The sequence below is a fragment of the Cornus florida genome, unplaced genomic scaffold (genome assembly GCF_030987335.1).
Source record: "Cornus florida cultivar Cherokee Brave unplaced genomic scaffold, ASM3098733v1 CherokeeBrave_3.0.0_Hap2_Chr11, whole genome shotgun sequence".
Classification (NCBI taxonomy): domain Eukaryota; kingdom Viridiplantae; phylum Streptophyta; class Magnoliopsida; order Cornales; family Cornaceae; genus Cornus; species Cornus florida.
This window is the reverse complement of record NW_026775581.1, coordinates 108023190-108050246: the sequence shown is the minus strand read 5'-3', so window position 1 is coordinate 108050246 and position 27057 is coordinate 108023190. Positions and strand designations below refer to the sequence as shown.

General features: G+C 34.1%; 1 protein-coding gene across 7 annotated transcripts; it reads right to left on the bottom strand.

The window, feature by feature from the left end:
- Positions 1 to 3278: 3278 nt before the first annotated feature.
- Positions 3279 to 26155, bottom strand: LOC132284582 (uncharacterized). Of its 7 annotated transcripts, none has more exons than XM_059786695.1 (7): positions 25097 to 26155; positions 24952 to 25005; positions 23524 to 23967; positions 20489 to 20828; positions 13442 to 13523; positions 4424 to 6457; positions 3279 to 4319 (listed from the first exon to the last, which is right to left on the bottom strand). In XM_059786695.1, exons 6-7 carry the CDS (start codon positions 6150 to 6152, stop codon positions 3955 to 3957), a joined length of 2094 nt encoding a protein of 697 aa, XP_059642678.1. In that variant the 5' UTR covers positions 6153 to 6457; positions 13442 to 13523; positions 20489 to 20828; positions 23524 to 23967; positions 24952 to 25005; positions 25097 to 26155; the 3' UTR covers positions 3279 to 3954. The 7 variants fall into 7 exon arrangements, with proteins under 7 accessions (XP_059642678.1, XP_059642676.1, XP_059642677.1 ...); XM_059786693.1 differs by having other exon boundaries at positions 25108 to 26155; XM_059786694.1 differs by having other exon boundaries at positions 25113 to 26155.
- Positions 26156 to 27057: the final 902 nt, after the last annotated feature.

The window sequence follows — 27057 nt, the reverse complement described above, 5'->3', positions numbered from 1 at the left end:
ACTATTATTATTATTATAACTATTATTATTATTATTACTAATATTATTATTAATAAACTTTTATTATTATTATTATTATATTTTTATTATTATTATTATTAAACTAATATAATTATTATTATTGTTATTACAAAATAATATATTATATCATCATAATACTTTATAACACAAATATAATACTCTAATTAACTAATATTGCTTAATTAAACATAATCAACAAATAAAAGTAATTAAAATAATACATGCACAATTAAATGAATAAATTTACTATTTTAACATACACAATTAATTTACATGCACAATTAAATGAATTTAATAAAATAATGTAGTATGCACAAATAAATAAAATTAATTAACCTAACACAAAATTAATTTAAATACATTCTTTAAAATTACGGGGTATTACACAAACTCTAAAAAAGTAGGACATAGACACAATGTGAACATAATGAATATAAATATTAATTTATATATCTATGTAAGACATTTATAATTTGTATACCAAAGTTAATTAAGTTAGAAAATGAAGCTAATCCAAAATAAAAAAGAGTAAATTATATTTTATTTGACCTTGTTCATTACATACGGTAACACGTGTTTGAGTGTCAATTCCATGTTAATAATGTTGTTTTCAAAATTATCATGTAAATGATTTTAAATAAGATAGAAAGTGTATGATGTGATATTTATAAGGAAAAAAATAAAATTGTATGATGTGTTGGTTGAGTTTTTAGTAATAAAAAATATTATTGTAAAATTGTGACATAATTATAAAAGTGACGGGCACATGTTCAAAAGTACTTTTGAAGTGTCGGTGTACGTTTAACACGGATACAACACATTTGTAAAAATATTTATACTTCTTAAAACGTAAATTATAAAAATTCAAGCCGGTAGATATTAAAATAAAAAATAAAATGGTAGTTCAATGTATACTTTTATACTTCATAAATAAGGCCAGATACAGAAAAGGACAATGACAAATCTACCTTCCTCATAATTATTTTACTAGTAGTCTAGTACCAACTAGAAAGAGAGAATGAAACAGAGTTCGGCTCACTTGTATACTTTATCGAGAGAGAGAGAGATACTTGTTTCCGGAACATAAATTTATCAGAAAAAATCACCAATATTATACGTTACCCATTTTTTTGTTTTTTCTATTATATACCTATAAAATATTAAGATTACTCCACTAAAATTAAAAATAAAATTCACTATTGACCCTACCTTGTAATCAATAACTACGTTGAACATCTCACTTCTCTCTGCGATAATTTGAATTTTTTTATTTTGTTGTTAAAGATCCTCTCCCTCTAAAAACATAATTTTCTAATCCGCCCCTACTTCAAATGACATTTTTTTCTTGTTCATGTAAAGGAAAGAATTAGCAATTAATTTTGAATGCACTTTTTCTTTTCTTTTTTTAAAATATTGCCCCTATCAAATTTGAACAAAATCATAACATTTGGGTAATGTCATATGTAATTAGTTAATTATTAATGCTACTCTTTTTTCTTCACATATATATTTTTTCACTTGGAAAAATGCATTCAATTAGAGCTGGAAGCCTGGAAGGGAAATTCTCATCCAAATATACATTACGTGAGACAATAAAATACGTTATTATAATTTTGTTACATAGAAAACATATCCTAGTTCAAACTATAAAAGATGGAATACATGCTATTTTGTCTCAAAAAAAGAAAAAAGAAAAAAAATGTATATGCAATGAAAATTTCTTCACTTGGCATAATGAATATAAATATACATTATTATAGGCACCAAAAAAAAAAAAAAAAAGGAAACATCTCATCGAATGTGCAAAAAACTCTAGTGTTAAAAAATCCCCTTAAATTTTTCAAATTGAACAAATAAAGACGTTTTCTCATTTTGAAGACTAAAACCTAAAATGCCCTTAAAAATAAAAAGACACATATATGCACAAATTTTATTAAGGATTTTTTTGGAGTTTTTATAAATTAAAAAGGACAAGGCTTGTTTATTCACAGTAGGTCTTGTCTATTCACCTGTAGGTCCTTTCTATTCCTTCAAAATTAGAAAAGTGATAAATAAGAAAACAAGAGAGGGTGACCGAATTTATTCCAAAAAAATGTTATTGTCCTTATTTACCACTTTCCCGATTTATTATTATAGACTATTTGTAAATTTGTGATTGGACCACATTATTAGTGAGTAAGAATGACCAACTTATCGGTGAGCAACTCTTGTCTAATTAAAAAAATGTCAAATTTGACAACAGGGTACAATTTGTTAAAAAAAATTAAATTATAGGGATATGCACACGCTGAGAGTATAGAAAAATGTTAATTTGTTAATTTAATTTATTTGTCATTAATAGGTGTATTTTGGATAATTCAATTTAAAATTTATTCCATTCTAAATTTTAAATTGGTGTATATATGGAAAATGATTTTTGCATTGAATAGTTGTAATGAATTGCTCGACTTACTATTTTAATTGGTCAATTATACAACAAATAAAAAAGCGGTGTGACCATTACTACTATTATTATATTATATTCCTACATATTTCATATTTATAACTAAACAATAGAACGATAATAACCATTTCATTTCTATTCTCATCATATTCACCCTTGCATTTCATTTCATTCTAGATAATGTGACCAATTTTGCAAACTGAACATATTACTATGTATTATATGAATATATATATATATATACACACACACATACACACACATAGTGGGACTGTGTGAGGAGATATATTATAAAATAGATTTGAATGGGGTGTATATATAGTATGGGAATGTTTTAATGCGATATATATACTTTTTTTTTTTTTATTTTTAAAACCAACAAAGCAACCGATATACACACACACTGACACACATATATGAGTAATCTTATTACCGCCAAAAGTTTGACTCAAAAGAAAAGATGACGACTTTCTATTTTCAATAGATAGACGTAATTAGTATGAAGCTCTTTATTTCTTATAAACTCTTCTGCTTTAAACTTATATATATATATATATATATATGTATATATATGATAATGGTCTATTGCTCATTCCTGAGCAAAAAAAATTATTTTATTTCTATACCTACCATACATAGTGACCGTGACCGTTGGATGTAAAAAAATGTTAAAAAAAAAAAGAAAAAAAAAAAGAAGTTTTGTTTAACAATTACTTGTTTCATGTTTTTGTTTTGACCCGAACATAATTAAAAGACGCATTGCATACTCCTCAAGTGTAGGTGCAGGTGGCAATTTATTTGCAAACCCAAGTGAAGCAAAAAAAATTAGAGTGGGCATATTAAGTGGTGTCTTCATAGTTCCATACAAAATAATAATATGCAACCTCTACTGGAGGGAGGTAAGAACTCCACATTTCTACCAAAAGAATATATCAAGATCAATCCTTCTGGATCAAAACAAGCTATTCGACCCAATTCTGCAGGTGTTATCGAAGATTTATTACAATCTAAAAATCACAATTTTTATCAGTACCAAAAATAAATAAATAAAAATAAAGCTATAGGTATTTCCAACAACACAAAAACTGTAATCACCTTTGTGAACACATACTAGGTAGTCAGAACATCATCTGATCCTTGAATGCCTCATGGACATTGCATAACTAGAACAAATTTATATAAACCCCTTCATGCAAAAGTAACCAGCAAATTCTGAACTCCAAGCCCAAACCTCAGTGCAAAATTGCAAAACCAATTGTTCACAGAACCAATATTTCCCATTCAATTATGACATATAGCAGACAAATGAATAAAAGTAGGAGTTTGTCAAGAATGGCCAAATCTGTGGTGACAGAAGCTCTTGATCTACCTTTGTGCCAAACAAGGCCAGTCCAAGAACCCTAGAAAATTTAAATCTGATCTCCCAAACTGTCTGATCCTCTTCTTTTTCCACTTTCATTTTAAGATATCTACTCACCTGGGTCCTCCTGTTATGGATGAGAAGTAGAAGGTCCTTCTCCATTAATAGCCCCTCCATCGGCAGTTGCATCTCCACAATCCACGTCCATCCACGCTGCTTCATCCACAGGCCAATCATCCATTGGGTCCATTTCTTCATTCACTGTGCCATCAGTATGACCCAACTTGAAGTTCCGCAACTGCATATTATACTGAACAAATGTCAGATCAGTCAATCGTTCTTGCTCGATACGATTCCTTCCTTTTGTGAGCAGCTTCTCGGCCAATGTCCTCTTGAGCCCATACTTTGAAGCACCATCGCACGTCTGGCTTTGAACTCGAATGGCCAGTCTCTGCAGTTCAGGACATTCTCCTCCATAGTAGGACCACCAAACAGCTGCAGCCAAATTTTATAGGATACAAAATTAAAGTCTTAATTTCGAAATGATCAAAATAGATAAAGACGTAAACAATCAAGAGGACACAACAGATCTCTGTAACCTGGAGGAACATTCAATCGTTGGTCAATGGCACTTCCCTCGCCAAAGGCACCCTTAGCCTTTCGATACTCATCAATTTGTAGCAAAACCAGATCCTGAACATGTTTGTCTTCCACCATATGGAAAATGGAGCATGATAGGCCACTGAAAACCTCAGTATCAAAGAAGAAATCACTTGAATAAGTAAGAACTGGGTTCAAATAGTAACCAGCACAATGAAGAGGACTGTGGAGATGCTGGTTCCAAATCTCATCAATTACTTCCCAGAACGGCATGTACTTTGCTTCCTTCTTTCTAAATTCCTCTTTAATTGTTTCCTTAACCTGATCCATCGTTTCATATATTAAACAAAGTTTCGGCTCATCATCCCCATTGATTAATTCCAAAGCACGCACCAGTGGGATAGTTGCCTTCAAAACCATAGTGGCTCCAGACCAGAAAGAGCTGCTCTCCACTAAATTAGCTACTCTTTTCCCTTCCATGCTAGAAGCCCAGATTGAGGTATTCCACTCAGAAGAAACAAACATTTTCTTTAGGTTCGCCTTTTCTGACACGATATTCTCTAGAGTCAAGAAGGGCATCGCTGACTTAATGTTGGAGGGCTTAATTAGGTCACAGCCATCGGTGTGATATCTTAGAAGCTCTAAAACTGCCGCATGACCATAAATGAATTTTGTAATGATTTTGGCCTTCTCCAATACCCCTTTAATGACATCTATAGCTCCAATTTTCTCTAGCATCAGTGCTATGCAATGAGATGCACTGACTGTCCAGAAGACTGTCCTGTGTTTTTCCATAAAAACCTTGCCTGCAGCCTCCATCCAGGCTGATGCAGAATATGTAACTATTTGTACCACATTCTCAACCCCAGCCTCCCCAATAACTTCATCAAGAAACAACTGGAAGGCATCAACATTTCCCACATAGGATGAGATATCAAATGAACGAAGATAAATAGGTCCTTGTGGGCAATCAACTAGAACATTGATCAGATCTTGACCATTCCCATCGATCCATCCGTCCAGTATAACGCTGCACCCAGTGCTTTTCCATGAATCTCTGATCTCCTTCACATACTGCTGCATCTCTTTTAGTTCTTCCTGAAGGATCCACCCTTTCAACCCCTGACAAGTGGGGATCTTAAATCCAGCTTCACCACAAGCTAGAGTGGCGTTAATCATTTTCTGGAAGCTAAGAGATTTCGCAACACGAAAATCAATGCCAGATTCACAGAAGAATCTACCAATGCATTTTTGAGCTTCTCTTGACAACGGACTTTCTATTGCATTGGTGGCTGCTAGGGAACCTATTCTTCCCTCAGAAAAAGAAACAGATGCCCTCTCACTATTTTTTGATGTAGAGTTCTCCTTATCCCGCTTTTTGCTCCCACATCCAACTGTTTGAGTGGCTTCCAATGTATTACCATCACCATTCGAGTAAGGAGACCAATTCCTCTTCCAAGGAAGATTTGGGTGGTGGAGCTCCCCGACTTCCTTGCTCAAGTTTCCTTGTTTCGATTCAAGTAGCTTGTTTCTCATTAGTTCCTTCACGTCTGCAGGAACTTCCATACAAGGAGATACATCTCCCCTTATGCCTCCTAAATGGTAACGAAGGCGGCTGAAGCCACTACTTATAACTTTACCACAATAATTGCATTTAACTCTTCCCTTTTGCCCATCAAGAGCCAAACCGTGATCATGTACATCAATGGAGACTTCATTCGCAGCCATTTTTATTAAACGGATCCGGAAGCCCTAAAGAGGTGGTAATCAATCCTAAGGTAGAGAAGGTATTGCAAAACTGACTAATCACCTTCTTTTTCCTTTTGTTTTTACCTCTTCTTTCTTCCCCAAGGGTTATTGCTCCTCACCAAGTAATATTATAACCAACTCCTGTACTTTTATACTGATCTAAACTAATTTTAGTGATGTGAATGAACAATTGAACTAGCCAAAAATCATGAAAAGCCAACGTATGAGTAAAGCATTTCCACTAAGTTAGGACTGCAGACAGCTGAGAGCTCTAGAATTTGGTCCTGAAAAATCAAATAATTTACAACGTAAAAAACACAGGTTTAGACAGAGTAGTTCAACCAAGTCCACCGAGTTCAACCATTGACATCATAAATAATTTAGATATGAATACCGTATGGAAGAAAAAAGGCGCAATAAGTAATGTATTTCAAAATTAAAAAATCACAATAAAGAAAACAGAGGCAATATAGAAAATCTACAATATGACAACTGTGATCTTAATGAAAAAAAATGCAATGCACCAACAATGATAAATGCATTTTCCTATACATACTAACATAATAAATCTTTCGAAACTAATATTTCAAGATGCAGAATTATAATCAATGGCATGGGTTGCAATCACATGCACTTTTTTTTTTCCCTAGTTGATCACATGCACTTCAATACTACTGTTTCAAAATGTCTTCAACAAATTAAAGAGCATTGATAAATTAATCCAAAATCCTACACAAGGAACTCAAAGAAAAAAATACCGTGTGTGCAATTCATAACTAGTTCATCAGAAAGAAAGCAAAATAAGAAGTGCACAACAACAACAAAGCCTTGTCCCAACTACTTGGGGCCGTCAACCACATTTTATCATATCCTTCATTACTCACTCTACCCACGTAAATTTTGGAATTCCCCTTCGCCTAACATTACCCTCAATGTGGACCATGTCACTCTTCCTAACAGGCGCAGTTAAAGGTCTTCTGTGCACATATCCAAACAATGTTAACCAATTTTCTCTCATTTCGTCTCCAACTGGTGCTACTTCAATGAAGCAAACAGAGATAAACAAAAACTTTTTACAATAGTAAGAAAGACTAGAATTACTCCAACAGATTTGTTACAACAGAGGGAGAGATAGTGGTGTTCCCTTATACGATATAACTACTAATGACTCCTGATTTCTCCTAGAATGCCTTTCAGAATCCCCACACAGCAAAACTTAGTAGTTTCAAACCTTATTTAATAACTTTTACTCAAACAAGGAAAAATCTTGACTTCATTACACAACAAGACACTTTCCAAGGCACCATTCTTTATTTGCATCATTCAACCATCTGACCAATGTGTTCACTCTAAGGTCTTAAGCACATGTCCAAAATAAGACGAGGACAGTTACAAAATACACACAAATGGATGACATGAGAGCGTACTGGAGACTTGGAAGAACACCCAATTGTACTCCAAGACAAATTTAGAACAGACTGAAATTTATACTAAAATAAAATAAAAAATATCCTTAATGGGATCAAATTCCAGATAATTGCTATCACAAAAAAATATCAGATTTTCTTTCGTTGAAGAAAAATCTAGAAGAATGCATAATGAAACCAAAGGAGACCAAAACAGTAAGGCATGTAACCAAGATTAATTGTCTAGTTTCAAATAGCCTCCTAGACCTTTTTTTTCCCCTTTCCTGATAAATCCACGCCCTCCTTAATTACTTTTCTGATTAGGTATCCCTTGTTTTATATCAGTTTTTAACGAACTGAAATTGAGTAAACAGAAAAGAGGATGATCATCACCTAAGGTGTATATAGGCTGTGACAAGGCATATATTCTCTACTTGTAACATCCACAAAACTCTAAAATTAACAGACAAAACTCTGGTTCAGATCAGATGAGATGTCTCAACTCATACATGATGACAAGCAAGTGAACAAGAAAAAGGTAAGTTGTACTTTATACAAAGTTTGGGACCTTTCATTGATTTGAATTTGAATTTTATATTCCTATAGGTTAGTTTACTTCAGAATCTGTTAGACATGGATTAGAGTAGTGCTTAATGGACTATATAATAGGTCAATGTATGTAACTGAATCTATATATGAGGCTTTTAGCAGGTGCAGAATAATCTTACTAGTAAAAGTTCAAAAAATTTCTCCCTTTATCTGTCACTTACAACCACCACCCCAAACCCATAACAAATAAAATTTAAAATAATAATAATGATATGAAGTTAATGCTCAGAGTTTACTGTTACAGTGCTGGAACAATTCAGGAATGACCCTAATATGCACTTATTTACATTCCATTTATCTGACCAGCCCACATCAACCCTTACCTTTCTTCCTAACTTTCTCGCCTTTAGTTTAACACATAAATTATAAAATTAGTTGGTATATACAATTTTCAGTGAAACCAAATTGCTGAAATTCTTACAGTTATCACTTGTAGACCAAACCAATTACATCCCTTTTATCAACAGCTCCTACAATCTATCTTCCCCCTATTGTTTAAGTCGTAAACCTAAAGCATTACAGAACATTAGCCCACCATAAACTAAACCATATAAGGTATTCTCCAAGTTTTCAAAAGTTATCGCGCATCAATCCAACAGTAAACTCTTTTCATTATTTATCATCTTCCACTTACTTACTTTTACAACATTTGTACTGCTCAAAGAACCAAACGTCACCCTAAACCAGTGCTTTTCCCAACCCAACGAAATATTTGAGTACCTACAAAAGGTATTTTACTCTTTCTTCTTAAGGAGTTGTCCTCCATTTTCTTGCATTATGACAAATTTTACTCACAAGCTTAACGGCACCAAAGCTTCCAGCTAAGATGAAATGATGAAGCACAATGTCTCTACCACCTTACAAATTGAAAACAACGCCTATGTTTCAGTAGTGACTTAACCAAAAAGGTCAGGATGCCGGAATTTTTGCAAGATCTAATCAAAATGTATATTTTGACCAGCGGCCATGCATAAATGATATCCTTTTTCATCTTAAAAAACCAAAAGGTTATTTCAGTCATTATTTAAATGATTTTCATTCGAGAAATCACACAGGTTTCTGGATACAGTGATGGGATTGGGCATACTAATTACATGGGACAACCAAGTGTCCATCTAGGGGCCTTTACTTTGAAATTACTGCTTGCAATATGGTGATGGGATTCGAACTCACTATATTGAGTTTCTAACAACAGGATGTACATGTTATTTTTATTATATAGAGATCTTAAACAAGATGGGCTCCTTCCGATTCACAATCACTGATTGTTCTAGCAGGTAATGAATTTTGAAGCACATGATTTTCAATATTGATGAGATTCTAACATGGTTATGGATTTGAAACATATGGTTCTAGATATTGATGAACAAATAAGTTATTCAACCATCTATTACATGCAATCTTCATAATGCTCAAGAAAGGTCAAATGTTTCAAATCATTTGCAAGGTTTCAATCAATCATTATCTCATTAACAAACTACAACTTTGCTTCAAGATGAGGTATCCATACACACAGAAGGGGAAAAAAGGAAAACAAAACAAAAAAAAGAAAAAAAAAAAGAAGTAAAAACAGTTCCAATGTTTCTAAATAAAGCTTTTACACATAAATATACACACTAAGGAACTTAACACGCAGGTGATGCAAATAGTTTCTCCCATACCATTTAATTAAAATAAGATTTTTTGATGCTCACAGTAAAGAAACTGCTCTTAAATAGTATAAAACAAGCACACATAAAACAAAACCAAAACCAAAAGCTAAATATTTTCTTTCTATTGTGGAGGATGTGTGGGCATAACACCACATGACAAAGCCTTTGTCAGTAAGTATTTCACAGCCAAACTTACTGCACGAGATTTTCTGCACACATCATAGAGTCATCATCCATGCATTGAACTTTCTCACATTGAACCTTCCATTATAGCTTCGTCATGACATTTAATAACATAAATTCCCTCAGTAAGATTACAGAAGCCCAAATACTACGTAATCATTGATACATTATCTACTTTATGAATGTTGAAAATCCAAAGGCCTGTGATTCTATCAAGATCATTATTTCAACTGAAAATTGACGACACAGAATACATTTAAGAATGCTAATTTGGAAAAGAATCAACGACTTGACCAAAAGACATTAAGGATTTCTCATGGAATAAATAGGTTCTAATCAGAACAGAGTTAATCAAGTTTTATACTCTTCTTTGTTTTCTTAATCACTAATTTAGAATTAAACATGAGAAACTAAGAGACTGTTACATTGTCAAGGAGAGTAAAATTAAAGCCATGTGAGGCAATTCGTTTCCCTCTAAGGAAAGCATGCATTGAAGATTTCCCTGAAAGAGCAGTCATTTAAAAATGGAAACAATCTTTTTTTTTTTTTGATAAGTAAAAATGGAAACAATCTTAGTTTTTTTTTTTTTCTTCTAAATAATGGTATGGCCTTTGTGACGCCTGAAAGAACTACAAAGTCAGACACATAGATATGGGTAAAAGTTTTGAAATTATTTATTTATTGGTAGTTTTTTTTTTTACTGCAATACCAGAAGAGCTGAAAAAAAAAAGAAAAAAAAAAGGGAGATTCTAAAGAACAGAAAGATAAGGCAGATAAATTTCAGAGGCCATAGCAACTTGACAGAGATTTCCTTTCTAAGATCACAATCAGAGCGTGCACACACACACACACACACATATATACTGTAACCATTCAAATAGATTCACGAGATCAACCAATAATGATAAACATTTTAATAGTTGAACTAAATTGGAATTGGAGACAAGAAAAAAATAAAGATTAAAAGGAAGACGGAGGCTTTACCTTGTCAGACTGTGGGTAAGGTAATAACTAACCAAGCAGTAGAATAGAAGCAAAGAAGAAGAGGGGGCCTGTCTCAGCACTGTTAATTTAGGTTGCCATATGTTTTTATATCATCAGCTATGACAGAAATAAAATTGCACCCGACTCATTGGATAGAGACGACGTTTGCTATTATCATGACAAATATGATACCCATTCTTTATTCTCTGTGTGTGCACACGTGTCAGAGTCAGCCTGTGGGAAAAAGAACTAGTACTGGTAGTGGTAAGAAGTGATAGAGTATTAATGTTCTAGTTGGTTAGATTCCTCCCTTTTTTAGAGCTCCGACACGTGCTGGACATATGATGTCTTAGATGCCTATTCCCACATCAACCCGCAGCCCGACCAAAAACTCACGCTTCTGTAAACACATGACTTTCCTACTGTTTCCCCACATAGGGGCATAAATATTGCACCAATTGACATCACTCAATTAATCTATCCCTTCCCACTTGCAGGAGAGAAAGAAAAGAGATGGAGTGACAGAATTGTCCCTCACATGATGATGGAATGATGATTGATGATGACGACTATGACAGTGCTGAGGTCTCCTCAGTCCTACGTACAGAGAGTGTACCGAAAAAAGAAAATTAAAAAAGAAAACTAAAAGAGAGAGAGAGAGAGAGAGAAGGATTGATAGGTCATTGAATACAAGGGTACAGCCAATATTGAGGACACATCCAGGTTAGGCCAGTCTGAGGTCAAGTGAAGAAGGAAAAAGAAATACTAATAGCGGCTTTGAAAAGTCCATAGTAAATTCCCTTTGCCAAATGCCTTTAACGTCAATTAATTTTTGTTAGTTTCCAAGTACACAAATTTTACCAAAGCATTAATGCAACCAACGGCCACATTTATAAATGCTGAATCCTCCCAAATTTTTCTCCAATTAATTTATGTTTCTTGGTTTGGAAAAATAAAAGAGAAGGAAACTTTTCCATTCAAACATCCAATTTTGCCACCAATCATTTCTATAATTCTAGTAGCTGACTAGTCTAAAACAACGAATACTTAAAGCCATGACAACCCATAATTTGCTTGTTCCACTGCACTCTGAGAGGGGTGGAATTGAAAAAGAGTAATGCTACTGAAGTACCATTTTCAGTAGGTAAATTTCTCCTTAAGTTGCTTACCTTTCAAATAGGCTTCTTAGCTTTTAAAAAGTAAATAAATCAAATGGCCTCAACTTTTACTTTCTAATAAACTGGACTCTTTGGGAAGCAATGTATAGGATTGTAAGTTTCTCCTTTAAAGGAAGGAATTGAAATAGAAAACACAAAGGAAAATGATAATTTAGTTCCTAAGGTTCATAAATGTTGTTAAAGGGAATAATTTTTCTAGTGTTAATATTCTACAAAACCCAAAAACTCTTCCTGAGCTAGGCAGGTGACATGCCTTGACATACGTAATGCCAAGAATGAGAACAAATAAGAGGCAAGTTAAATTCATGCCAAGAGAAAGTGGGACCTTAAGTAGTCATGTTTTGGTATAATTTGCGTCTTCATTTTATGTTTCCATAGGTTAATTTACTTCTTGGTAAATTTAAAGTTTGTTAAACATAGGCTTAAGTGGTAATTCATGGGCTTTATAATGAGTCAGTTTGTGCTACTGGGTCAATAAATGTAGCTTTTAGTAGGTCTATAATAATCCTGATAGTCAAAGTTGTTTCAACTTTTCCCTTCATCAAATAAGTATTCCTAGGAACACAAACCTACAAAAAACCCCAAGTCAATCTTTACTTTATTAAGGTTTTGCAAAAGGTCTAGAAATGGCGATCCATAAAGGTCATTATTTAAAAAAATAAAAATCAATGACACGTTCAAATCAAGAATGCTAATCATAAGACATTCACGATTTCTCATGAAGCAAATAGATTCCAGTGAGACCAGACCATTCGGTGAATCAGGTTTTCTAATTTTTTCCCCTTCTTAAATGGGCTTTAGGTTAAGAATTCGAAACAAAGGAGATTAGGTGGACGATCATTAAGGAGAGTAGCACAAAAGAGGTTATTGTGTTCTCAAGGCAGCATAGATGGAAGAGTACCCCGGAGATAGGTCAGTTAAAATTGAAGTTTGGTCTAAAATAGCAGTTTTGACATTCTGACGCCTGAAAGAACTACAACAGATAGAATAGGGTAAAAGCATCTAAGACTATTTATTTACTTATATATTTTACTTCTATTCAGAATTTGTAATGCAATACCCAAAGCAAAAACAAAACCAGAAAACACAAAAACAAAAGGAAAAGGGAAAAAAAAGAAAAAAGAAAAAAAAGGAGGGTTCTAAAAACAGAACAAGATAACTAATAAGACAGATCACTTGCAGTATACAAATACATAGCCATTCAAATAGGTTCAGGAAATCAAACACAAATACAAAGGAAAAGAAAGAGGCTTTACCTCAGATAGTGGCGGTGAGGTATAACAAAGCAGGCAAGCTTGTTTCACTAGTGAATGGTGATTTGCACCTTAAGAACACCACCTACAACAAAAACAATAGACGGAAAACAAAGAATTAGAACAGAAGCAAAGAGGAAGAGGAGATTTGTCTGAGGACTGTGGACTAGGGTTGCAAATTGTATTTTGTAGATTTATATTGATATCATCGGTTACAATGGAAGTAGAATCGCACTCATGTGATTTGGATAGAGATGTCATAATTATGTAATGACAAATATGGTGCCGTTTCTCTCTCTCTCTGCGTAAGTCTGTGGGCCAACAAACTAGTAGTAATGGTGGTGGTAAGAAGCGAAAGATAAGTAACACCCATTTGCTTAAAATCCGTGGTGGTAAGAGGAAATAAAGAGGTAACGCCAATTAGGTAAAACTCCTCCTTCCTCCGGAGCTCTGACGTGTGCTAAACAGATGTCTCATATGTCCATTGCTACCTAAATCCCACCCTAAACAGACACACATGGTTCCTCGAAGCTGTGGCTTTTCTATCATCGGTTACAATGGAAGTAAAACCGCACTCGTGATTTGGATCGAGTTGTCATAATTATGTAATGACAAATGTGGTGCCGTCTCTCTCTCTCTCTCAGAGTCAAGTCTGTGGGGTCAAAAAAAAAGTAGTGGTGGTGGTAAGAAGCGATAGAGAGGTAATGCCCATTTGCTTAAAATCCTTCCACCTCCAGAGGTCTGACGTGTGCTAAACAGATGATGTCTCAGATGTTCATTGCCACCTCAATCCCACCCCCAAACAAACACACATGGTTTCTTAAAGATGTGGCTTTTCTAGTGTTCCCATCTGGGTAGTGTCCGCATCTTCTAATCAGGCTGTCCCATGTCAGGGCATAAGGATTGCCCCTTTGATGTCTCTTGATTCATCCCCTCCCTTACCACATCCAAGAGAGGGAGGAGAGGAGATTGAATGACAGAATTGCCCCTCACACAATGAAGAATTATGACTGATGATGACAATGACAACAATTTACACGTGATCTAGACTCCTGACTGCAAAGCAAGTGGACAAGAAAACCAAAAAAAAAAAAAAAAAGAGAGAGAAAAAGAAGGGAAAAAAAGAAAGAAAAAGAAAAAATGGATAGGTCATTATTCACAAAGTAACAACCAAGTGTGAGGGCAACTCAGCAATGTCATGCCAGGTTGAGATGGGAGCCAAAAAGGTTTAAGAAAATAAAAAAAGAAAAAAAAACACTAGCAGTTTCGGAAAGGCTGCCAGTAATACTTTGAGCTGAGTGCCCTTAACATTAACCAAATCAGTAACTTTGAATCCTTGACAACTCCATTAGCGTTACCGAAGTGTTTCTACATCCAATTACGACATTTATAATTGATGAATCCTATCAAAATCTATCCAACCATTTTGCTTTCTTGTTTGGAAAAAGAGAAGAGAGCAAAGATCTCATTCTATTTATTGAAATATCAAATTTTATCCCCAATTCAGGTAATTTTTGTTTTCCATTTTTAAATTCCAGTGGTTGACTTGTCTGAGCAACAAAAAATCAAAACCTTTGCAACCATAATTCACATATTTCACTGTGTTCTAGCAAGAAGGATGGAATTGAAATAGAGTAAGCTAGTGTTTCTCCTGAAGTTATATCCTTAATAGGTCACTTGCAACTGAAGTTGGTTACCTTTCAAAGGCCGCCTTAACTTTTAATGGATAAATCATATAGCCTCCTAAATGACTTCTAATTAAGTAGCCATTTTGGAAAGCTATATAAAGGCTTGCAAGTTTCTCCTTTTAAGGAATTAACACATTTAGGTTGTGAGAAGCATACGTGCTCTATTGGTAATATTCCACAAAACTTTAAATCAAGAGACGGAATTGTAATTGTTTAGTCAGGTAAAATGCCTCACGCTACCTGATTCAGAGCATGTGAACAAGAAAAAGGGCAAGTTAAATTTCATACCAAGTGCAATTGGGATCTTATGAACTCATGTCATGGTATAATTTGAGATATCATTATGTTTCTACAGGTCAGTTTACTTTTTGGTAATTTAAATGTGTTTGGGCTTATTGGTGGTCAACTTATATTATTGAGTCTACATATGTGCCTTTTTACAGGTCTAGAATAGTATTTCATACGAAGTTAATGTCGGAGCTAACTCTTCTACAGTGCATGAACCTTGAACAAACCTAATTTTCCATATTAATGGCCGTTAATATTATTCAGTGGTGTGGAAGTAACTTAATTGGCCATTTGCTTGTTCACTTTTCAAATTACCTCAACTTTATTTTGATAAATTAAATAGCCACCTTAATTATTTTCTAAGTAGCCTTTTTGGACAGTTACAGAAAGGATGATAAGTTTCTCTTTTTGAGGAAGCAATGGAAATATTGGAAATAAATAAAGGGATAGTTTAGCTCCTAAGGTGCATTTAGGTTGTGAGAAGGCATATATTCTCTAATGGTAGCATTCCAAAAACCCTAAATCAAGAAAACCCTTCTGTTCTAGTCAAGTGAAATGCCTTAAACAAGTTGATGCCGAGCATCATATGAAATACGTTAGACATGGACTGTAGTCGCAATTCATTGGCTGTAGAAGGGATCAATTTATGTTGTTGGTGTCTATTAAGGCTTTAGTAGGTCTAGAATGGTCTTGTTAGTCAAAGTTTGAACAAATTTTCCATCATCAAAGGCTTAAATCCTTATAACCCTTAACAGAGAGAGAGAGAGAGAGAGAGAGGACCAAAGTAATGCTCAAAACTAAGTACCTATAAAGCACGAACATGTATGGACAAAATTGAAACGACATGATAACCCATAAGCCAATAAGAAAAAATTCTTAATATACTAGATAAGATATGGCAACGACACAAAAAATATATTTACATGTATATTTTGTATGTATATACATATGTATAAAAATCAAATATCCCTTTACAGATCTAAAATTATAATAGTTTGTCATGTTATATCCATATATTATAAATAACGTTATGACTGTCTAACTTACAATATTAAATAAGGGCATGGAAAAAATAAAAGTGATGCTGCATGGACATGGACTTTGAAAATAATAAGACATGATATGTTCTCATTATATTTGTGATGACCTGTGGGCGGGTACGAGACACTGACAGGTTACCACATTGGCAAGCTACGGGTGCATAATCCCACATCGCCTGGAAAAGGGAAAGGTGAAGTGCTTATATGTAGGTGTGTCGTCTCCAATTGGTATGAAGCCTTTTGGAGTAAAGCCCAAGAGCAAAACAGTGCGGGCTCAGGCCCAAAGCGGACAATATCATACCATGTGGTGGAGTGGGTTGTTACAAATGGTATCAGAGCCTGACCCAACCAGATGTGTGCCGACGGGGACGTCGGACCTCCAAGGGGGGTGGATTGTGATGACCCTGTGAGCGGGTGTGCCGTGAGCGGGTATGAGACACTGACAGGCTACCACATTGATGAGCTACGGGTGCACAATCCCACATCGCCTGGGAAAGGGAAAGGTTAAGTGCTTATATGTAGGTGTGTCATTTCAATTGGTATGAGGCCTTTTGGGGTAAAGCCCAAGAGCAAAACCGTGCGGGCTCAGGCCCAAAGCGGACAATATCATATCATGTGGTGGAGTGGGTCGTTACAATATCTCTCAATTCTTCTTACCCGAGAAAGACAAAGTATTTGAAACACTTACCATACTTTTATTTTACTATACCAGAAATGTGGTATTATAATGTTTCGATGTGTCAGGAAGTGTTGTCAAGTATTTGAAAAGTACCAGATACAAGTTTGAAATTACTAAAAAAAAATCAAATTATAGATTCGTTAAGAAGTTAATGACACCTACCAACGATTATTCGAGGAGCATCGGGCCTATTGGAATCTAATACAAATACGATAAAGATACCACTCCCTTAGAAAATTATTTGTGTTTCATAGGAGCTCATTATTTAGAAAGCTGGAACAACTATCTCACAACTCTGATCCACCCAACCCTCATCAAGCCTAACCTTTTTCAGCACTTTTTTATTTTACTATAGTTTAACACCCACACTTTCTAATTAGTTGGGATGCAGAATTTTAAGCAAAACCAATTTTTGAAATGATAGAAAGCTATCACTTGTAAACCAAGCCAATTCCTAAACTTACATCTACAACCCTACAATATTTTTTCCATTGTTTTTAAATCATAGATCTTAAACCACTAGAAACTTTAGCCTATACGACAAAACTAAATAGCACATAGTGTTATACTAAGTTTTCGAGAGCGATAATTGCAGTAAGCATAATGTTTCCATTATCCATTATCTTCCAATCCACTTATTTTTACTAGGTTTTTCCTACTCTGAACCAAAAAGTAACCCCTAAACTGAATACTTTCTTTGTCCCAAAATATATCCTTCGAAAGATTAATGATTTACTTGTTCATCATGAAGAGACAACAAGTGGCTTCACATCCCTAATTCATAGGATTTTCATTAAAGTAATAAAATGAGTTTTCAAATACAGTTATGCGATCTAGCATGCTCTTTACTTGGGACATACAAGTTTCCGACTATGTAGGGGCCTTTATTTGGAGAATATTTTTTCCCATACAGTAAATGAGATTGGAACTCCAACAGCTAACCAACAATAGAGTGAGCAAAGTAGGTAATAGTTCTATTTTTGAATCAAAGGGTTATAGATATTTATGAAATTTGTTCCCACAGGCCAGAGGTTCGAATCATATGTCACCAGATGCTAGATATTAGTGAATAACACATGGATTCAACCATCTGTTGCAAACTTGCACGTAATCTTCATAGTGCTCGAAATAGATTAAAAAAAAGTTCAAGTAATTTTACTTCCAAAGTTTTAATCAATCATGATCTTAGTTGAGTAGACTCTACAATTTTGCTTCAAGATGTGGTCTCCACGATGATTAGGAAATTCCCATTCGAATTCCAATATTTCCAAAGAAGATTAGATATGATTAGGCTAAGATTGCTCCTTGATTCTCACTGTGAAAAATTGCTCTTAATTTGGATGAGACAATTGCCCAAAATAGACAAAGAAAAAGAAAAGCATGTCCTTCCAAGTTTGAAGGATGGGTAGGTAGAATTCAAATATTAAAGTTACATCCTCTCTAACAACTTAAGCTTTTAGAGTAAATGGTGGTTAACATGGTATGTTCAAAGTACCATCATCATAGTAATTATAATTAAGACGTGTTTGACAAAAAGAATGCCACACGTGAGGGAAACGTGTTAGAGGATTTAAAAGTTAAAGTCACACCCTCTCTAAAAACTTAAACTTAGAATAGATGGTGATTAATAGGTATAACATTGTGCGAAAAAACATCTGTCAGGAAGTGTTTCACAGCCCAACTTCTAAAAATTAAGTTCACATATTAAAGTTCCATGCGTTGAACTTCCTGACATTAAACCTTCCATATCATTGCTTTGCCTTGACATAAATCCACATAATTTTCCATTGTAAGAGCAGCAATTTTCTATACCCAGTAAAAGATTTGTCTATGGTTTACTTCATACCAAGTTTAAATCCAAAGGCCTAGAAATGGGAATCTATCAAAATCATTATTTTAAAAAAATATTGACAACGTATGACCTAATTAAGACTATCAAGGACTTAATAAAAAGGCATATAGGTTTTCTCATGAAGCAAACAGGTTCTAATTATACCAAATCATTTTTCTCGGTTGAGTATGATACATTGATAATACTATAGCATGGGGTGAAACATTATCATCATCCTTTCCTTGATCCCAATCAAATGGGGTGTTTCTCCTTCAATTCTTTCATGTACTAAGTTTCGCATTTTCTAATATCCTTTTTTCAAAGATATATTCTTGTTACTTCATCTCATAATAGTTTTTTGTATTCATTGACACTCACCTATTATTTCAACAAGGATTTTTTTTTTAATTTATATATATATATATATATATATATATATATATATATATATAATAAATAAAACAATTAAAGGTACATCTACTGGTCTACGTTATATATGTCCATACTACCTTTCTTTATCTTATTATATCACTAATAGGTGCCACCTCCAACTTCCTCTAATTTATCCGTATGTCCATTCTTGTTTCATTGATATCAACCTAGTGAGTGGCCTCTAGAATAACATGAAACTCATGTGAGGTATGTTATTACCATCTAGAGGAAGCATTCAAGGTAGATTTCCACCTAAAGAGCGGTCATTTAAAGCACTTCCGTACTTCAGGCCCATGCCATTGTAATGAAAAAACGGTTTAATCACTGGAGCTGTCAAAAAAAATTTGTTAATAGAAAAACATGTTAGTTATTTGTTGATATGTTATAAAAAGTACTTTTCACAATTAAACTACTTTTAATTTATTTGGTAAATATTGTTTAAAACACCTCTATTAGTAATTTTACAATAATGTATTATAATGGAATGTTATTATATATGAAAATAGTAGGACCTTATAAAAAAGGATAAAATTGTTTTCATGAAAAATAAAATAAAATAAAATTGTCTCACGAAAAAGAGCTGCGTACAATAAAACAACTCTACCCAGAATTCATTTTTAAAAGATAGAAATTTTAAAATAAAATTGTCTGACGAAAAAGAGCTGCCTACAATTGTTTTTAAAAGCATTTCTTAAGCGGTTCAACAGCAATCCCAATCTCGCAGTTAAAATAATGGTGTTCTTACCAGAAAGAACTGCAAAAATCCAACACAGATAAGTGGGTAAAAGCATTTAAAGTGATTGATTGATTGATTGATTGATTGATCAATGATAGTGCTTTTATATAATTTTTGTAATGCAACTCGCAGCGCCACTTTTTTTTTTATCTTTATTGAGAGAGAGAGAGTATAAAAAGAGAACGTGAAAAGACTAGTTATTTTCAGAGGGTACGTCAACATGAGTGAGAAAATACCATTCTGGGATCACATTCACAATACAGAGGGAAAAAAATTGAAAGTAATAATAATAAAAATAATACAATACAGGGAAAAAAAGAAAAAAAGAAAAGAAAAGAAAAAGACAGAGGCTTTACCTTGTGAGACAGTGGGAGTAGGTAATGAAGGGCTCCTTAAGAATATCCATCACAAAAACAGAGGATGAATAGCAGAGCAGTACTGATAAACTAACATCACGATTTCAACTGCAATTATAAACGCCCGAGTGTATTTCTTCCTTTCCTTTCTTTTTTTTCTTTCCTTTTCTTTTCCATGTTCGATGAGGCTGACCGCTTTGACATCACTCCTTCCTCCTTCGCTCCAGTGATCACCACATCCCATAGAGAAACAGGTAATAAATGACATAATTGCCCCTAGCTCAACGATCTGTTGACGATGCAGAGACTCCTCTCCTCTCCTGTGTCCTAGCCCTCTTGACTGCAATGAAAGAGAGAGAGAATGACATACTTTGGACAGAAGGATCGATGGGAAGGGAAACCTGATCAATGCTCCAGTCACCCACAAGGCCCTATTTATCTTTGGTCATTTGATATTTCAGAGTATGTTGGAAATGTTGATGCCTTCCAGTTGTTTCTTGATGAAGTTATTGGGGGAGGTTGGGGTTGAGAATGTGGTACAAATCATTGCATATTCTGTATTAGCCTGAATGGAGGCCACAGGTAAGCAATTCACGGAAAAGTACAGGACAGTCTTTTGGAGAGTGAGTGCAGTGCCATCTCATTGCAATTGCATAGCACTGGTGTTAGAGAAAATTGGAGCTCTGGATCTTATTAAAGGGGTTATTGGAGAAGGCCAAAATCATTACAAATTTCATTCCCTTAGAGAATTATTTGTGCTTCGTAGGAGCTCACTATTTACAAAGCTGGAGCAACTATCACACAACTCTATTCCAGCCATCCCTCATCAAGCATAACCTTTTCCCCCACTTTTTTTACTTTAGTTTAACAACCAAACTCTATAATTAGTAGGGATGAAGAATCTTCAGAAAAACCAATTTTTTGAATTGATAGAAAACAATCAATTGTATGCCAAGCCAATTCCTAAGCTACCATCTACACCTCCAACAATATTTCCACCACTTTATTAAATCATAAATCTCAAAGAACTAGAGAAACTTTAGCCCATACCACAGCACTAAATAGCACATAGTGTTATACTAAGTTTTTAAGAGCAATCTTCCATGACAGCTGCAGTAGGCATAATATTTTCTTTATCCATTATCTTCCACTCCACTTATCTTTTCAAGGTTTTCCCTGCTCTTAACCAAAACAGTGACCCCTAAACCGAATAGTTTCTTTGACCCAAAATATATATCGTGACAAGATCAATGATTTACTAGTTCATCTTGAAGAGACAACAAGCGGCTTCACATTTCTAATTCATAAGATTTTCATTCGAGTAATTAAATGGGTTTTCAAATACTGTTATGCAATTCAGCATGCTCTTTACTTTGGGACAAACAAGTTTCTAAGTATCTAGGGTCCTTAATTTGGAGAATATTTTTTCCGAAACAGTGAATGGGATTGGGACTCCAATAGCTAACCAACAATGGGATGTGCATGGTAGGTAATAGTTCTTTTTTGAAGCATAGGGTTATAGTTATTAATGAAATTTGTTCCCATAGGCTAGAGGTTCAAATCATATATCACCAGATGAAAGTTATTAGTGACATAACAAATGTATTCTACAATCTGTTTCACGTGATCTTCATAGTGCTCGAAATAGATTAAAAAGTTTAAATAATTTGACTTGCAATGTTTCAATCAATCATGATCTCAGTTGAGTAGACTCTACAACTTTGCTTCAAGATGTGGTCTCCTCGATGAGTAGGAAATTCCCATTCAAATTCCAGTGTTTCCAAAGAAGATCAGGTATGATTAGGCTAAGATTGCTCCTTGATTCTCACTATGAAAAATTGCACTTAATTAGCATGAAATGATTGCACAAAATAGACAAAGAAAAAGAAAAGCATCTCCTTCCAAGTTTGAAGGGTGGGTGGGTATTGTTAAAGAATTTAAATATTTAAATTACACCTTCTCTAACAGCTTAAGCTTTTGGAGTAAATGGTGGTTAACATAGTATCAGATCATGCTAAGTCTTGAGTTCAAAGTATTGGCACCCTAGTAATTAAATTAAACACGTCTTGAACCAAAAGAATGCCACACATGAGGGAAATATGTTAGAGGATTTAAATATAAAAGTTACACCCTCTCTAACAACTTAATCTTTTAGAGTAGATGGTGATTAATAGGTATAACATTGTGCGAAAAAAAAACATCTGTCAGTAAGTGTTTCACAGCCCAACTTCTACATTTAAGTTCACATATTAAAGTTCGATAGGCTGAACTTTCTCACATTAAACCATCCACATCATTGCTTTGCCTTGACATAAATCCGCATTATTTCATACTAAGATTAGAAATTTTCTAAAATTGGTAAATGATTCAAACATGGTTTACTTCGTACCAAATTAAATGCAAAGGCCTAGAAATGGGAATCTTTTTTTTTTTTCTTTTCATAATTCTAGAAATGGGAATCTATCGAAATCATTATTTAATATATATATATATATATATTGACAATGTATGACCCAATTAAGACTATCAATGACTTAATCAAAAGGCATACAGGTTTTATCGTGAAGCAAACAGGTTCTAATTACACAGAACCATTTTTCTAGGTCGGGTCTTATGATATTATAGCATGGGGTGAAACATTACTTCATCCTTTCCTTGCCTTGGTTCCAATCAAATGGGGTGTTTCTCCTCCAGTTCTTTCACATACCGAGTTATGCATTTCTTATATCCATTTTCTTATTAGATATTTTCTCGCTACTTCATCTATTACTAGTTTTGCTACCTCATTGACACTCACCTATTGTTTCGACAAGGTTTTTCTTTTAAAATAAAAATAAATGTCTATACCACTTGAGCTTCTTTATCTTATTATATCACTAAAAGGTGCCACTCTAACTTCCTCTCCTCTTATAGTTTAGTCTAATTTATTCATATGTTCATTCTTGTTTGTTTCAGTGTTATGAACCTAATGGAATGTCAGCAGTGTTATTATAGCAAATTTGATCAGAGTAATCAGTATGTATACCAGTACTTACAGATATTTAAAATTCATGGGGATGAAGATAAGTTGTTGTGGCAACCAAGATCTTTTTCTTTCAAGGCAGCTTGAGAGGCTTCCACAAGAGGTTTTCTGGTATGGTTTAGGGTGGAATGGAGGTAGACCAAGGTGGTCCATTCAAACAGTTCTGGTCTGAAACAATGCTGTTATAACCAGTCACTATTTACAGAAAAGAGGCACCTCATTACCATCCATCTGTTTTATATGCTTCAATAATGAGGAGAGCATTGATCACTTATTTTGTAGTTGTGAGTTTGCAAGGCAAGTATGGACTGGCCATCAGAGATTTGCCATTGGAATATGCAGGAACCTGATACAATTCTGGGGCTGGCGCAGCAATTTGTTCACAAATTTTCCTCCAAGAGCAGTAGGAATAAAATGCCCAGAATGATATTCTCTGCTGCTTCGTACTTCCTATGGACTGAGAGGAATGAGAGGTTACATAAATCTCAGCATAGAGATCCTAGGGAACTAGTTAAACGTATCATTTGGGAAGTTTCAGATGTCTTGGGGGTATGCCTCCAAGACATGATCTCCTAGTTTTTTTATTTATTTCAAGGACCTAAAAAAAAAAAAAAAAAATCTAATAGATTGTTACCGCCATCTCGAGGAAGCATTCATGTAAGAATTCCACCTAAAGAGCTGTAATTTAAAGCACTTTATTGAGCCAGTGCTGTTGTAATGAAAAAGGTGTTTTTATCACTGAAGCTGTCACAAAATTGTTGTTATTAGAAAAATCTATTGCTTATTTGTTAATCCATTATATAAAAAACTTTTCACAATTAAAGTATGTTTTAATTTATGTGGTAAATATTGTTTAAAACAACAATTTAATTACTAATTTTACAATAATGTCTTATAATGGAGTGTTATTATCTTTGTAACAAATGATAACTTTGTTTTTATAAAAAATAAAAATGAATAAAATTGTCTGACAAAAAACAGCTACCTTCAAAATATAGAAACTTTAGCTTTATTCAAAATCTCTAACATAAAAAATAAAAATAAAAGTAAAAAATATAAATATATATATATATATAGATATAAAAATAAATAAATAAACATTTCTAAATGGTTCAACAGCACCCGGTTAAAATAATGGTGTTCTTGCCAGAAAGAACTGCAAAAATCCAACACAGATAAGTGGTAAAAGCATTTAAAGTTATTTATTTATTGATTGATAATGCTTTTATATAACACCCAGCGCCACTTTTTTTCTTTACTGAGAGAGAGAGGTATGTCAACATGAAAGAGAAAATACCATTTTGCGATCACGTTCACAATAGAGAGATTAATATATATATATATAATAAAAATAAAATAAAATAAATAAAAATTGAAAGTAATAATATTAATACATTAGTGGAAAAAATAATATTAATAAATAAATAAATAAAAGCTTTACCTTGTGAGATGGTGGGAGTTGGTAATGAAGGGCTCCTTGTTAAGAACATCCATCCTGTCAAAAATAATAATAATAATAAAATAAAATAAATTTAATAACATACAGTACATCACAAAAAAACATAGGATGAATAGCAGAGCAGTACTGATAAACTACCATACACGTGCGAGTGAATTTCCCTTCCTTTCCGTGTCGAATCACTATACTTCTATTCTTCCTCCTCCGTTCCATCAGCGGTCACCGGATCCAATAGAGAAACCGATGGAAAAATGATAGATGGAAATAACATAAGCGATCTCTTTTCTCGGGTCTGGGTCGAAAGAGTGAGAGAGAGCATCTGTTTCTTTTTCAGAGGAAAGAATAGGTTCCCTAGCAGCCACCAATGTAATAGAAAAGTCTGTTGTCACGGGAAGCTCAAAAATGCATTGGTAGATTCTTCTATGAATCTGGCATTGATTTTAGTGTTGCAAAATCTCTTAGCTTCCAGAAAATGATTAACGCCCCACCCACTTGTGGTGAAGCTGGATTTAAGATCCCCATTTGTCAGGGGTTGAAAGAGAGGATTCTCCCTGAATCCTCTCTGAAGAAGTAAAAGAGATACAACAGTATGAGAAAGAGATCAGAGATTCATGAAAAAACACTGGATGCAGCGTTATACTGGACGGATGGATCAATGGGAAGGGTCGAGACCTGATCAATGTTGTAGTGGATTGATTGACCACACGGACCTATTTATCTTCGCTCATTTGATATTTCAGCCTATATTGGAATTGTTGATGAGGCCCTTATCTTGGATGAAGTTCATAGGGGAGGTTAGGGTTCTGGATGTGGTACAAAACGGATCACATATCCTGCATCTGTCTGGATGGATGGAGGTTGCAGGTAAGGTATTTATGGACACACGAAATTCTTTTGGTCAGTGAGTGCAGTGATTTCATTGCATTGCACTAATGTTACAGAAAATTGAAGCTATAGATGTTATTAAAGGGGTATTGGAGAAGGCCAAAATCATTACAAAATCATCTCTTTACGGTCATGCGGCAGTTTGAAGCTTCTGCGATGCCATTAGCTGGGACCTAATAAATCCCTCCAATATTAGGTCACCATTGCCGATGCCCTTCTTCTCTTCTTCTTCTTCACTCTAGAGACGATGGTTTCAGAGAAGACGAAACTAGAGAAACAGAAACTGTTTGTTTAGGTGAGCGATGCTCTTCTTCTGACGTATACATCTACTTGAGTTGTTGCGTTTTGAACTGTGGTGGGTTGTCGCATGGTGGGGTAGGTTTTGGACCAGGGCTTACAAATCAACATGTTGTTTCATAAAGGGCTTGGCCCGTAGGTTTTGGACCAGGGCTTACAAATCAATATGTTGTTTCATAAAGGGCTTGGCCCGTAGGTTTTGGACCAGGGCTTACAAATCAACAAGTTGTTTCATAAAGGGCCAATCTAAAATTTGGTTTTTTTTTTTTTTTTTCCACCGGTTATACTGTGCTTGGCTGACGAACATAACTTCGTGTAGATTATTGTATTGTTTGTGAATAGAGGAGGTTTCATGAACATAAGTCCGTAGGGTCGTGAACACGTTCATACGCATAAATTTATATAAATTCATGAACATTATGCTCATAAACAAGGCAAAAAAACTTGAACACGAACTCGAATACAATAACTAAGCTCACAAATGATAGCCGAGCTCAAACAGGCTCAAGTCCAACACGTCTCATCTCGGTTCATTTGCCTTCCTAATTTGGATTATTCGTAAAGGAGAATGAAAAATGAAAAATAAAAAATAAAAATATGAAAGGGGGAGAAGGTTGTGTTATGTAGACTGTACAAAGCATTTTTAGTGGGATTATCTCAGAAGCATGTTAATATCAAAGACAATAAAGCACGTCAAACTCTAAAAAGGTGGCTAATATACACTTAAATATAAATATTCATTTTTATATATTTTGAAGAACATATTTATAATTTATATACTAAAATTACATAAGTTAGATAATGAAGCCAATCAAATATCAAAACGAGTATATTATATTATATATGATATGGTTCATTGCATACGATGACGTATTTTGAGTGTCAAATTTTTCAATATTATAATGT

Excerpts from the sequence above, each read along its gene's own strand:
- LOC132284582 (XM_059786695.1), bottom strand. The coding sequence starts at position 6,152 with ATGGCTGCGAATGAAGTCTCCATTGATGTACATGATCACGGTTTGGCT. Across the intron at positions 4,320-4,423 it reads ACGATTGAATGTTCCTCCAG|CTGTTTGGTGGTCCTACTAT; the intron begins GTTACAGAGATC and ends ATTTGGCTGCAG.